Here is a 15,657-nt window from a genome sequence, read left to right on the forward strand (position 1 = left end):
CACACACACACTCACTCACACATACACACACTCACTCATTCACACACACACTACACACACACAACACTCACTCACACACTCACTCTCACACATACACACACTCACTCATTCACACACACTACACACACACACACACACACTCATGCACACACACACTACACACACACAACACTCACTCACACACTCACTCATGCACACACACACTACACACACACACACACTCATGCACACACACACTACACACACACACACACACACTCATGCACACACACACTACACACACACAACACTCACTCACACACACACACACACACACACACACACTCATGCACACACACACTACACACACACAACACTCACTCACACACACACACACACTCATGCACACACACACTACACACACACAACACTCACTCACACACACACACTCATGCACACACACACTACACACACACAACACTCACTCACACACTCACTCATGCACACACACACTACACACACACACCACTCATGCACACACACACTACACACACACACACACACACTCATGCACACACACACTACACACACACAACACTCACTCACACACACACACACACACACACACACACACTCATGCACACACACACTACACACACACAACACTCACTCACACACACACACACACTCATGCACACACACACTACACACACACAACACTCACTCACACACACACACACACACACACACACACTCATGCACACACACACTACACACACACAACACTCACTCACACACACACACACACTCATGCACACACACACTACACACACACAACACTCACACTCACTCACACATACACACACTCACTCACACACACACACACACACACAGACTAATGTGCAAACACACACACACTCGCCTCAGAAAGATGATTCAAGTGGTTGGGGATTTGAGTACAAAGCTCAGGTTGACACTGCGGCTCCGCAGGGAGGCCACACTGTCAGAGATGCTGTCTTTCAAATGAGGCAGAAACTGCAGTTACTCCTCTGGCTGCTGTTTAGTTGTGTTTTTTTTGCAGTGAGGGAATTGAATTGAATATTGAGGGTGGGGGGTGGAGGTTGGCGGGGAGCTGGAGCGGCTGGTGGAGGGGTGAGGGGGGGGTGCATTCAATCAGAAACATTTTTATCCCTCTGTGTCGCTGTTTAATTTTAATCTACCTGCTCGGATTTCCTGCCGGTAGCTGGTGGGTTAAGAGTGGCACAGAGAGAACAGAGACAGCGAGGAAAAGCAAACGGATTAACGAGGGCACTAAAAATAGCGCCAAGCTAATTGAACCCCATAGCAACAGGCCTGGCACAACCTATCAGAGTGTGGCAGCACCGAACCTCCAGAGAACCACCTCCCCCCCCCACCTCCATTAACTCTCCAGTGTTCTGGTGGGTACCAGTCCGACCTTCGACCACTGGGTGGGGACTGAATGCTCCTCATTGACCGATTGTGAAGAAGAAAAAATATCACCAAGGAACCGGGACGTTTCATTCCCCTGCTGAAGTGGGGTTGGGGGGGCGGGCGGTCAGTGAACCAAACTGGCGTTTCTGGAGCGCCTCTCCCAGTCTCAGCACGTCACCAAAATGTAGGATGGCCAATATAATACTTCCAAAGTGTAGCCCGTCACCATGGTGACGCAGGGAACACGGGAACCAATTTGCGCACAGCCAGCCCACACAGAGAGTGACGCGCGAGTGGAGGAATCGTCTGTTAATCCCTCGTGATGTTGGCCGAGGGGTAAATATCGGTCAGGGTGACCTTCTCGAACCGCTGCAAGTCCCTGCGGTGTAGGTACACCCACTGTGCTGTTAGGGAGGGAGTTCCGGGATTTTGACCCAGTGACAGTGAAGGAACGGCCGAGAGATTTCCAGGTCAGGAAGGTGAGTGACTTGGAGGGGAACTTCCGTGTGGTGGTGTTCCCAGGTACCTGCCGCCCTTGTCTTTCTAAATGGCTGTGAGTTTGGAAGGTACGAAGGAGCTGTGAGAGGGTTAGAAACTGGAAATGGAAGGAGGACATTTGAATCTTTGAGCTGCTCCATCATTCATTTTGATTATGGCTGATTATCAAATTCAATATCCTAATCCCCGCTTCTACCCGTATCCCTTGATCCCTTTAGCCCCAAGAGCTATATCTAATTTCTTCTTGAAATCAGACAACGTTTTGGCCTCAACTACATTCTGTGGTGGTGAATTCCACACATTCACCAGTCTCTGGGTGAAGAAATTTCTCCTCACCTCAGTCCTACAAGGTTTACCCCTTACCCTCAGGCTGTGACCCACCATTGGGAACATTCTTTCTGAATCTACTCTGTCCAACCCTGTTAGAATTTTATAAGTATCTATGAGATCCCCTCTCACTCTTCCAAACTCCAGTGAATACAATGCTAACTGACTTAGTCTCTCCTCATATGACAGACCTGCCATCCCAGGAATCAGCCTGGTAAACCTTCACTGTACTCCCTCTCTATGACAGACCTTACAAGTAGGTTGGGGCGGGGGGGGGGGGGGCAGGATTTCAAAGATACTTCAGTGGCTATGAGGTGCTTTGAGTGAAAGGGGCTCAAATGAAGGTGAATTCTTCCTTTATCCACCCAGACCCAGGTTTGCTTCCAGCCTTGGGTCACTGTCTGTGTGGAGTTTGCACGTTCTCCCCGTGTCTGTGTGAGTTTCCTCCCACAGTCCAAAGATGTGTGGGTTAAGTTGATTGGCCATGCTAAATTGCCCCTTAATGTCAGGGGGGCTAGCTAGGGTAAATGCCTGGGGTTATGGGGATGAGGCCTGGGTGGGATTGTGGTCGGTGCAGACTCGATGGGCCGAATAGCCTTCTTCTGCCCTGTAGCTATTTTATTCTATCTGCCTTCCTTCCTGCATGACCCACCTGGCAGACGAGAGGGAAATGCCATTTGCGAATGTGGTATCCGTCCAGTCCGAGGGGGAAGACAGACGCCAGTGCTAGCGTGCAGCCCACTGCCGTCATGTTATTCAGGTAGGGCTGGGAGTTCTGAATGTACCTGGAATGAAGGAAAAGTCGGGAAGTCACTACACTAAACACATCCTGCATTTGTATAGCACCAACAATGCAGCCAAACATCTCAAAATGCTTCACAGGGGCAGCTGTCAAAATATGACACAGAGTGACATAAAGAGATTTTAGGCCTTATTTTAAGAGGACTAGAATACAAAGGCAGGGAATGTTCGGCTCAGGCTTTATAAGGCTCTGGTCAGACCATATTTGGAATACTGTGAGCCATTTTGGGCCCTGTATCAAAGGAAGGATGTGCTGGACTTGGAGAGGGTCCACAGGAGGTTCACGAGAATGATCCTGGGAGTGAAAGGTTTGATGTCCGAGGAGCATTTCAGGGCTCTGGGTCTGGACTCGATGGAGTTGAGAAGGACGAGGGGGGAATTTTATTGAAACTTTTAGCATACGGAAAGTCCTGGATTGCGTGGACATGGGAAGATGTTTCCATTAGTGGGAGAAACCAGGATCCGACGGCACAACCTCAGAGTAAAGGGACGACCCTTTAGAACCGAGATAAGGGAGAATTTCTTCAGCCAGAGAGTGCTGAATCTGTGGAACTCATTGCCACAGAAGGCTGTGGAGACCAGGTCATTGAGTGTTTTTAAGACAAAGATAGATAGGTTCTTGATTAATAAGGGGATCGGGGTTGCAGAGAAAAGGCAGGAAAATGGGGATGAGGAGCATATCAGCCATGATTGAATGACGGAGCAGACTTGATGGGCCGCATGGCCTAATTCTGCTCCTATATCTTATGATCTTATGGAGATATTAGGGATGGATAACAAAAAGCCTTGGCTAAACATAAATATTTTAAGATGCCCCTTAAGGGGGCAAGGAAAGGGGAAAAGGATTGGGAGGGAATTCCACTGCTCACAGCCCAATCCAGATGGGGCCTGCGCCTTAGGCCCCAGAATTTGTTAAGAGCGTATTGTGGAGGATTGCTGGGGCTGGAGGAGATGACGGAGGTAGGGATGGGTGAGGGGTTTGGAAAGAGGGATGAGAACTTTAAAGTGGAGGTGTGAATGGATTTGGGAGCCCACAGGAGGTGGACCAGCGAACACTGGGGCGATGGTGGAGTGGCTGATAGAGGCCCCATGCCAAATTCCAAACACCGGCGAGGCTTCCCGACTCACCGCACGTTGCTGTTGTAGATGTTAAAGGTCAGGCAGATAATCCCCAGTAAAATTCCCAGGCCAGCCAGGACCGACACCGACACAAAGAGTTTCTGAGATAGGTACCGGAAAGTCGGGATGACCTTGGTGTGGTCAGCAGGAGGAACCCCACCTGGAGAGAGACCGAGAGTCAAGGGACAGGGTGGTGAGCCAATTAGCACTCTTAAAAAGAGACAGAGAGAGAAAAAAAAAGCAAACATTTTCATACTGACTTTCATCATGTCAGGAAGCCAAAAATACTGAATAGCTAATGAACTAATTTCTGAGGTGCACCTAATATAACCCAGATATCAATTATTCTACATAAAAACCATCTGTTTGGCATGTCAGCTACGACTGTCACCAACCTTTACAGATGCACCGTAGAAAGCATTCTTTCTGGTTGTATCACAGCTTGGTATGGCTCCTGCTTTGCCCAAAACCGCAAGAAACTACAAAAGGTTGTGAATGTAGCCCAACCCATCAGGCAAGCCAGCTTTCCATCCACTGACTCTGTCTATACTTCCCCTGCCTCAGCAAAGCAGCCAGCATAATCAAGGATCCCACGCACCCCGGACATTCTCTCTTCCACCTTCTTCCTTTGGGCAAAAGATACAAAAGTCTGAGGTCACGTAACAACCGACTCAAGAACAGCTTCTTCCCAGCTGCCATCAGACTTTTAAATGGACCTACCTTGCGCTAAGTTGATCTTTCTCTACACCCTAGCTATGACTGTAACACTACATTCTGCACTCCTTTCTTTCTCTATGAATGGTTATGCTTTGAAAAACGGAAATACTTTTCACTGTATGCTAATACATTGGACAATAATAAATCAAATCAAATCTCAATCCCTGGATTAGATTCCAGTCTGTAACTCACTCCCAGGTATCCATTATTCTATATATAAACCATCTGAACCCCTCGATTAGATTCCAGTCTGTAACTCACTCCCAGATACCCATTATTCTATATATAAACCATCTGAACCCCTCGATTAGATTCCAGTCTGTAACTCACTCCCAGATACCCATTATTCTATATATAAACCATCTGAACCCCTCGATTAGATTCCAGTCTGTAACTCACTCCCAGATACCCATTATTCTATATATAAACCATCTGAACCCCTCGATTAGATTCCAGTCTGTAACTCGCTCCCAGGTATCCATTATTCTATATATAAACCATCTGAACCCCTCGATTAGATTCCAGTCTGTAACTCACTCCCAGGTATCCATTATTCTATATATAAACCATCTGAACCTCTCGATTAAATTCCAGTTTGTAACTCCTGGATGTTTGTTACAAATTCTTTATTCTTTTAGTAATGAATTCAATGCTGCCAATGAATGTTGATTGAATGGGCTGCAGACTATGAATGGGGAGGGTGAGAGGAGTAAACCCCTCCCACTGGAACGGGCTGCCCAGTGTCTGATTGGGAATGCGGGGATCAGGGTTAATCCCTCTCTAACTGGGAACGGTGTCTGATTGGGAATGGGGTGGAGGAGAGATGGATGAGGGGGGTGATTATCAGATGGTTCAGGGTCAGCCTAGGAAGCAGCCGCTTCCAAAAACGATACCTCTACCTCATGTTGTTTTCCAGGAGGCATCAGTATGGAGCGCAGCTCTCCAACTTTGCTATCTCCATAGCAACAGCCCTGAGAGCCACTGCGGCAATCCACCGGGTTGCCATGGTGACCTGAATGAGAGGTCTACATGTGTCGGAGAGGCTCCCGCAGTTTCTATAGAGACTAAAGGACGGGAAGCTGACATCAAAAACCTTTCCTCCCCCGCTCTCAGCATTGTCTCTTTGTTGGGGCTCTGTACGAGACCTGTGTGTGGTATTAGCATCCCAGAGGCTAGGGAGGTCGCTCCTTCACACCCGCAGAGCTTTCAGAACAAAAAATATCACCTTGATATCCTGGAACACTCAACAAAGCACAACTGTCACCTTACCACAGAACAAACTAACCCTTCCATGGTTTCACAGAGACAAGTATAGTGGGAGTGAGATACAGACTGGACTCTAATCGAGGGGTTCAGATGGTTTATAGAATAATGGATATCTGGGAGTGAGTTACAGACTGGAATCTAATCGAGGGTTCAGATGGTTTATATATAGAATAATGGGTATCTGGGAGTGAGTTACAGACTGGAATCTAATCGAGGGGTTCAGATGGTTTATATATAGAATAATGGATACCTGGGAGTGAGTTACAGACTGGAATCTAATCGAGGGGTTCAGATGGTTTATATATAGAATAATGGATACCTGGGAGTGAGTTACAGACTGGAATCTAATCGAGGGGTTCAGATGGTTTATATATAGAATAATGGATACCTGGGAGTGAGTTACAGACTGGAATCTAATCGAGGGTTCAGATGGTTTATATATAGAATAATGGATATCTGGGAGTGAGATAGAGATCGGAATCTAATTCACAAGTTGTATTTATTTTAGAGTGTAAAACTTGAAAATGTGAAATGGAAATGAGATGAATCCCAAATTCGGAATGTGAAGTGTTGGGCACTTGACGTTGTGGTGCAGCAGTGAGGGACTGTATCTCACAGTGAGACTTCCTGCTAATTAATATAATGTCAGTTACTCCAGGATAACATGCTGATGTGGGAAGTACATAGCGCAGCAGGCTGGAGCCAGCTCTGGGCGCACTAATTGGGGATTACCACTGCTGTATTTGCCATCCCCCTTACCCCTCCCCCTCTGCTCCCAGCCCATAGCCCTGTCGCTTACAGCATTTAAGGTACAGATTCAGGTACTTCTTTAAAGAGTTTAGGATCTCTGCCTCCACCACCAACTCAAGTACCGAATTCCAGATACCCATCTCTGCGTAAAAAAAGTCCTTCCTCATATCCCCTCTACACCTACTGCCACTTATCTTGAATCTGTGAGCCCTGGTTCTAGAATTCTCCACCAAGGGAAACAATTTTATACTGTCCAATCTATCTCTTCCCCTTTTGTACATCTCTATCAAGTCACCCCTCAACCTTCATAGGTCATCGGTAGAAGCGGGCACTCACTGAATGCTAAAATGGCGGCGTGGGCTTGTAGGGCCGAAGGGCCTGTTTCCTGTGCTGTGTTGTTCTTTGTTCTTTTTTGTTGTTCTTCTTTGTTCCAAGGAAAATAATCCCAACCTAACTAATCTCTCCTCATTGTTACACTTTTCCAGCCCTGGCAACATTCTGACAAACCTCCACTGCCCCCTCTCCAGAGCAATTATGTCCTTCCTGTAATGTGGTGACCAGAACTGCACACAACACTCCAGTGGTGGCCTCACCAGAGTTATATACAATTCCAACATTATATCCTTACTTTTTATATTCTGTGCCTCTGCCAATGAAGGAGCGTTCCATATACCTTCACAACTTTGAACTGTTGCCTTAGGGGCCTGTGTACTTGAACACCAAGATCTCTCACTTCATCTACCTGTTTTAGTATATATCGCGTGGCCATGAATTATCCTTCAACCAGTCTCACTTCAGCAGCCTATTTGGTCATTTTCACATTGGTGTCTGCCAGATCTCACTGTGCATAAATTTATGTTTATTTGTTAGTGTCACAAATAGGCTTACATTAACACTGCAATGAAGTTACGGTGAAAATCCCCCAGCCGCCACACTCTGGCGCCTGTTCGGCTACACCGAGGGAGAATTTAGCACGGCCAATGCATTGAACTTGCCTGTCTTTTAGTGTGTGTGAGGAAACTGGAGCACCCAGAGGAAACCCATGCAGACACAGGGAGAACGTGCAGACTCCACACAGACGGCGACCCAAGCTGGGAATCGAACCCAGGTTCCTGGTGCTGTGAGGCAGCAGTGCTTGCCACCGTGCCACTCCATAAACTGGGGCAGCATGGTGTAGTCATAAATTAGTTGCGGTGATTACAGCAGTGACCATCTTCCAGAATGTACTTTACTGGGGTATGGTTCTTTAGAACACACTGAGATGGTGACAAGTGTGGTATAAATGCATGTCTTTGTTTTCATGAAAGATGCGTTCTTGATCAACTGGGGTGTGTGGGCTGGCTCCACACATCTCCAGTCCCAGCGGTGATAGTTACATAAAAGGATAAATTACTGGTGTTCAGTGCCTTTATTCCTAACTGCAGGTATCACCGCGGGGACGCAGCCCCATTTTCACCCCCTAATGCGGGGCTGAGGTTCGTGTTCCCTGTCCCTTTTTAAGGCCAGCAGTCCAGCTGCTTAACTACAGCAATTGGCACCTGAGGTCACTGAGAGATCAATTGCTGCAGCAGAAGCATGTTAAGTTTAGAAACTAGAAGCAGAAGTAGGCCATTCAGCCCTTCAAGCCTGCCCTGACATTCATTTCAATATCCTGAATCCCCCTACCTCCCACATCCCTTGATCCCTTTTGCCCCAAGAGCGATATCTAATTTCTTCTTGAAATCAGACAATGTTTTGGCTTCAGCTACATTTCTGTAGTAGTGAATTCCACACATTCAGCACCCTCTGGATGAAGAAATTTCTCCTCAAACGATGACCCCTTGTTCTGGACTCCCCCACCATGGGGTACATTCTTTCTGAATCTACCCAGTCTAAGCCTGTTTGAATTTTATAAGTTTCTATGAGATTCACTCTCACTTTTTTAAACTCCAGTGAATATAATCCCACCCGATTTAGTCCCGCCTCATATGACAGACCTGCCATCCCAGGAATCAGCCTGGTAAACTTTCGCTGTACACCCTCCATAGCAAGGACATCCTTCCTCAGATATGGACGCCAAAACTGCACACATTATTCCAGATGTGGCCTCAGCAACGCCCTAATCAATTGCAGCAAAACATCCCTACTCAAATCCCCTCGCTATGAAGGTCAACATACCATTTGCCTTCTATACTGCCTACTGTACCTGCACACTTGCTTTAGCTACTGATGCACAAGGACTCTAAGGTCTCACTGAGTATCCACCTTTCTCAAATTACACCCATTCAAATATTAATGTCTTCCTATTATTGCTAGTGAAGTGGATAACTTCATATTTATCCACTTCATACTGCATTTCTTTAGATGAGAGGCGACATGTGAAATTGCTGGCGCCCACGCGAGGAATGGATCTAAGGTATCAAGATCAGGAAAACCGAGAAATGATCCCTGACATATCATCTCTTTGATTCCAGCACTTGATTCTTTGAAAAATATTGTTTGAAGAGAGTTGTGTGTGTGGCAGTAACGTTCTAGATTGAAGGATTTATATACACATGCTATGTGTCTACAATATTAATATAGCCAGCACATTTTTCCACATAAACTTTCACAGGAATCTCTCCACAATTATTATAGAATCTATGCAGCACAGAGGAGGCCATTCAGCTCACGTGCAAGTGCCAGCCTTTGAAAGAAGGTTGATAAATGATATCCATCCTGCCTTCCATACTCCTTCCTCAGACACAGGGAGAGAGTCTGTCTCGGTGCAGGGGGAGTATGTGGTCTCTCGGTGCAGGGGGGAATGTGTGGTCTCTCGGTGCAGGGGGAGTGTGTGGTCTCTTGGTGCAGGGGGAGTGTGTGGTCTCTCGGTGCAGGGGGAGTGTGTGGTGTCTCGGTGCAGGGGGAGTGTGTGGTCTTGGTGCTGGGGGAGTGTGTGGTCTCTCGATGCAGGGGGAGTGTGTGGTCTCTCACTGCAGTAGAGAGTGTGTGGTCTCTCGGTACGGGGGGGGGGTGTATGGTCTCTCGGTGCAGGGGGAGTGTGTGATCTCTTGGTGCAGGGGGAGTGTGTGATCTCTCGGTGCAGGGGGAGTGTGTGGTCTCTCGATGTAGGCAGTGCTGTTTCTCTGAAGCAGGCTACACCTTTTCCAGTTCTATTCACATTGCATTGCCCTACATCCTCCATTCCCCTCTCTCTCTCTCTCTTTTATCACATGCGACACAGTGTGATGAATGTGATTAATCTCCTACCCGCCTGCTCGAGCTGTCGGTGTGTACTGCTGAGATTCTTTAACTGTCCTGTGGCTTATTAACTCTGTATTTACCTGTTACACATTCCTTAAAAACTCTGCTCCTGTTCAAAACCTGTCGCTTAGTACCTGTCTGATTAATCGATACATTTATATAGCACCCAGAACATTGTAAACAACCCCAAAACACTTCAGGATGTAGCGATTACTAAACAGAAATTGACACTGAGCTCCATAAGCAGATACTGGGAGAAGTGAGCATCTACTTGGTTTGAAATCTCACCCTTCTCCCTCCCCTTCTCCCTCGGGCGAGGGTCTGTCACACTCAGACCACTCCACTGTTCATCATCCAACCAATGGTGACAGGATTGCTCGCCCCCTCCACATGGAGTCTCAGCTTAGAAAGGTGGCACTTCTGACAGTGCGGCACTCCCTCAGTACTGACGCTTTGACAGTGCAGCACTCCCTCAGTACTGACCCTCTGACAGTGCAGCACTCCCTCAGTACTGACCCTCTGACAGTGCAGCACTCCCTCAGTACTGACCCTCTGACAGCGCAGCACTCCCTCAGTACTGACCCTCTGACAGTGCAGCACTCCCTCAGTACTGACCCTTTGACAGTGCAGCACTCCCTCAGTACTGACCCTCTGACAGTGCAGCACTCCCTCAGCACTGACCCTCTGACGGTGTGGCACTCCCTCAGTACTGACCCTCTGACAGTGCAGCACTCCCTCAGCACTGACCCTTTGACAGTGCAGCACTCCCTCAGTACTGACCCTCTGACAGTGCAGCACTCCCTCAGCACTGACCCTCTGACAGTGCGGCACTCTCTCAGTACTGACCCTCTGACAGTGCAGCACTCCCTCAGTACTGACCCTCTGACAGTGCAGCACTCCCTCAGTACTGACCCTCTGACAGTGCAGCACTCCCTCAGTACTGACCCTTTGACAGTGCAGCACTCCCTCAGTACTGACCCTCTGACAGCGCAGCACTCCCTCAGCACTGACCCTCTGACAGTGCAGCACTCCCTCAGTACTGACCCTCTGACAGTGCAGCACTCCCTCAGCACTGACCCTCTGACGGTGTGGCACTCCCTCAGTACTGACCCTCTGACAGTGCAGCACTCCCTCAGCACTGACCCTTTGACAGTGCAGCACTCCCTCAGTACTGACCCTCTGACAGTGCAGCACTCCCTCAGTACTGACCCTCTGACAGTGCAGCACTCCCTCAGTACTGACCCTCTGACAGCGCAGCACTCCCTCAGCACTGACCCTCTGACAGTGCAGCACTCCCTCAGTACTGACCCTCTGACAGTGCAGCACTCCCTCAGCACTGACCCTCTGACAGTGTGGCACTCCCTCAGTACTGACCCTCTGACAGTGCAGCACTCCCTCAGCACTGACCCTCTGACAGTGCGGCACTCTCTCAGTACTGACCCTCTGACAGTGCAGCACTCCCTCAGTACTGACCCTCTGACAGTGCAGCACTCCCTCAGTACTGACCCTCTGACAGTGCAGCACTCCCTCAGCACTGACCCTCTGACAGTGCGGCACTCCCTCAGCACTGACCCTCTGACACTGCAGCACTCCCTCAGTACTGACCCTCTGACAGTGCAGCACTCCCTCACTGGAAGTGTCAGGCTATGGAAATTGAATTCAAGTCCCTTGGGCTTTGGTCCATGGCCTTCACCCTCAGAGGCAAGAGAGATACCCAGTGAGCAATAGCTTCATATGTCAAGAAATACGGAGTCAGGGCAGAAAGAAAGGTCAGTCTGTAACCAGCCTCGGGCTAAGACAAAGCATCTGGGATTGATTCTGAGTGACAGGAATATTGACTCACCGAACCAGCGGTCTGTCCCAAAGTAGGACATGTTGTCGTTCGTGCTGTCATAGTAACCGATCTTCACATATTTAGCATCTGTGGGGAAGATACAGAGTCATTCTATTATCAAACCACTCCTGAACAGCAGGATAAACATTCATCAACCTCACGGCAACCCTCTCACCCACCTCTCCCCCCCACACCTCCTCCCCATTCACTCAGGCACTGGGCAGCCCATTCCCAGTGGGAGGAGGATTAACCCCCTCACCCACCTCTCCCCCCATTTAAGGGCAGGCGATGGCCTAGTGGTATTATCTAGGCTGTTAATCCAGAAGCTCAGCTAATGTTCTGGGGACCTGGGTTCGAATCCCCCCACGGCAGAATTCAATTCAATAAAAAATATCTGGAATTACGAATCTACTGATAAGCGTCAAACCATTGTGGAAAAACCCATCTGGTTCACTGATGTCTTTTGGGGAAGGAAATCTGCCGTCCTTACGTGGTCTGGCCTACGTGTGACTCCAGAGCCACAGCAATGTGATTGACTGTCAGCTTCCCTCGGGCAACGAGGGATGGGCAATAAATGCTGGCCAGCCAGCAACGACCATGTCCCATGAATGAATAAAAAAACATTCACAGTCACCGACATGGGGCTGTCATTCCAACTGGGAGAGGAATAATTCTTTAATCTGACTTTCGTGGGATGGGGGGATTGCGGCAAGTTGCAGACAGGAATTACAGACAAAGGGACAGGGAGGAAAATCTTAGAAAACACCGACAAAATTCCACCCAGAGAGAACTAGAGCGGAACCCGCCATGAAAGGATGTGCTGAATATCTCCACAAATACAGCAAGAATCCATCTAGAAAACAGACCGAAATTGTTCCCCAATATTTGGGACTAAGTAAGTATTATGACGGGCAGGGGGGGGATCATCGATAGAGGCGTTCCCCTCCCCACCCCGCTTGTGGAATACCAGCTCCCTTATTGAGTGGGTGGATTCTTGCCCAGTGGGGAATGGGAAGTGGCGGTGGGAGAGAGGGATACGAAAACTTGTTGCTTTGAGAGGGACCATTGTTAGAAGTGATGGGAACACATAGAAGCTAGCAGGAGGAGGCCATTCAGCCCTTCGAGCCTGCTGCGCCATTCATTTTGATCATGGCTGATTCAATCTGCTGATCCTGCCCCCCCCCCCATATCCCTTGATTCCTTTAGACCCTAGTGCTGAAATATTGTGAAATCACACAATACTTTGGCCTCAACAACTTTCTGTGGTAGTGAATATGCGAGGTGATGGCTGAGTGGTATTATCGCTGGACTATTAATCTAGAAACTTCAGCTAATGTTCTGGAGACCTGGGTTCAAATCCCACCATGGCAGATGGTGGAATTTCAATTCAATGAAAAAAATCTGGAATTAAGAATCTACTGATGACCGTGAAACCATTGTCGACTGTCAGGAAAAACCTATCTGGTTCACTAATGTTCTTCAGGGAAGGAAATCTGCCGTCCTTACCCGGCCTGGCCTACATGTGACTCCAGAGCCACAGCGATGTGGTTGACTCTCAATTGTCCTCAGACAACTAGGAATGGGTAATAAACGTTGGCCAGCCAGCGACGCCCATGTCCCATGAATGAAGAGAAAAATCCACACATTCACCACTCTCTGGCTGAAGAAATTTCTCCTCACCTCAGTTCTAAAAGGTTTACCCCTTATCCTCAAACTATGACCCCAAGTCCTGGACTCCCCCATCATCAGAAACATTCTTTCTGAATCTAGTTAAAAGCAAATTACTGCAGATGCTGGAATTTGAAACCAAAAGAGGAAACACTGGAAAATCTCAGCAGGTCTGGCGGTATCTGTAAAGAGAGAAAAGAGCTGACGTTTCAAGTCCAGATGACCCTTTGCCAAAACCTTAGACCTGCTGAGATTTTCCAGCATTTTCTCTTTTGCTTTCTGAATCTACCCTGTCCAACCCTGTTAGAATTTTTTTGAGTTTCTATGAGATCCCCTCTCACTCTTCTAAACTCCAGTGAATAGAATCCTAACCCATTTAGTCTCTCCTCATATATCCCTAGGGGGACAGACTTGTTTGCTCTGAAAGCCGTGAGCGTGGCCTTTTGGTTCACTAAAGGGTTTCTGGTGACAGGAAACTGGATGGAATCTGGATATCTGCGGTGGCGGAAATGGGGAGTGTTAAAGAGCGGACAGCTTGCGTTGTCCTCCCTTCCATATCCAGTCCTGCTAGATGCGCTCAGCTGTTGCCGGCAGTGTACAGTGTGCGTTATACCATCCAACACCCACTTCTACTTCAGTAAGCACACAGGAGGTAGGGTGGAAACAGTGGGCTGGTGGCCAGTTGCTGGATTAGATATCCAGTAGCCATCCAATTCTCCAGGAACACGGATTCAAATCTCACCTGGAATGGTGACTATGAAAACAATTGTTCCCCTGGTTCACTAATGTCCCTTCAGGGAAGGAAATCTGCCGTCCTTACCCGGTCTGGCCTACATGTGATTCCAGAGCCACAGCAATGCGGTTGACTCTAAACTGCCCTCTGAAATGACCAAGTGAGACACTCAGTTCAAGGGCAACAAATGGAATCCCTTCACACATTCCACAGAAGAATAAAAAAAGTGACAAAAATGTACCTTGCAATTGCTCAACCATTGTCCAGGCCATTCGGGATCCACTGGCATCGAACACCACGTGACCCTGAGGGTGGGAGGGGAGGGAAAGAACATGTCAATGTTGGAGGTCCATCAATGTTCCAGAAGGTCATCCGCACCGAGGGTGGGATGTGGGAAAGAGGAGATCAGATCAATGTTAAAGCTGGGAGCGCCATAAACATCCTCAAGAGTTCTTGCACAGATACACTGTATAAATGACCCAGAAACACATGCGCATACACATGCTATGTACACACATAACACACACAAACAAAATCGCATAGACACACAAATACACTAAAACTCTCACACACACACACACACATACACACACACACACTCTCCCTCACACACTCAGGCACACAATCATGTACACCACACATGCGCACAGACACATACACACGCACGCTCTCACATGGACAGGTACATACACAGAGACGTACACAGACAAATAGTCGCTGACAGACATAGACACACAGACAGTGACATATGAAGACTGCCACTTGCGCACAGATACACATGCACAGCAAGATACACAGATACACTAGCACACAGATACACACACTCAAAGAGGCACGAGATTTATAAATACAGACAGAGGCATGCACATATACAGACATATACACTTGCACATAACCACACACAGATACATACATATGGATACACACATACCGAGACCCCATCAAAAGAAGAGGAATTCATGGCTTTGTAAAGTTCGTCAGTGATGTCCCTGTTCTGGCTGCGATAGTTGAACTGCTCCAAACGCATCTGCTTCTTCTCCAGCTCCTGGGCTGTTTTATTCAGGGCCAGTGCCAGGGCCCAGATGGCATCATAGGCCAGGGGGGCTTCTTGGTAGCCCCCTGTCTCCTCTGGCGACTTCTTGATCACCGTCTGCAGTTTCTCCAAGAACTCCTGAGAGGTCTGAGGAAGGGGACAGGGCGACAAGGTTCATCTGGGCGACAGCGCACAGAATCCCCAACCCATCAGTCTCACAGCTGTCAGGCGACAGAAAATTCTCCCTCCTTTTTCTAA

General features: G+C 48.2%; 1 protein-coding gene across 1 annotated transcript in view; it reads right to left on the minus strand.

Moving 5' to 3' along the window:
- Positions 1-15,657, minus strand: part of LOC145348236 (gamma-aminobutyric acid type B receptor subunit 1-like) — a 226,536-nt gene that overhangs the window by 11,179 nt on the left and 199,700 nt on the right. The window contains exons 13-17 of the mRNA XM_080196436.1: positions 15,298-15,546; positions 14,608-14,671; positions 11,975-12,052; positions 4,186-4,336; positions 2,909-3,041 (exon numbers count right to left, since the gene is read on the minus strand). Of these exons, the coding sequence (XP_080052562.1) occupies positions 2,909-3,041; positions 4,186-4,336; positions 11,975-12,052; positions 14,608-14,671; positions 15,298-15,546 (675 nt within the window). The remainder of the gene's footprint in view (positions 1-2,908; positions 3,042-4,185; positions 4,337-11,974; positions 12,053-14,607; positions 14,672-15,297; positions 15,547-15,657) is intronic.

This window comes from Carcharhinus amblyrhynchos, chromosome 9 (assembly GCF_965287045.1).
Source record: "Carcharhinus amblyrhynchos chromosome 9, sCarAmb.v2.hapA, whole genome shotgun sequence".
NCBI classification, from domain to species: domain Eukaryota; kingdom Metazoa; phylum Chordata; class Chondrichthyes; order Carcharhiniformes; family Carcharhinidae; genus Carcharhinus; species Carcharhinus amblyrhynchos.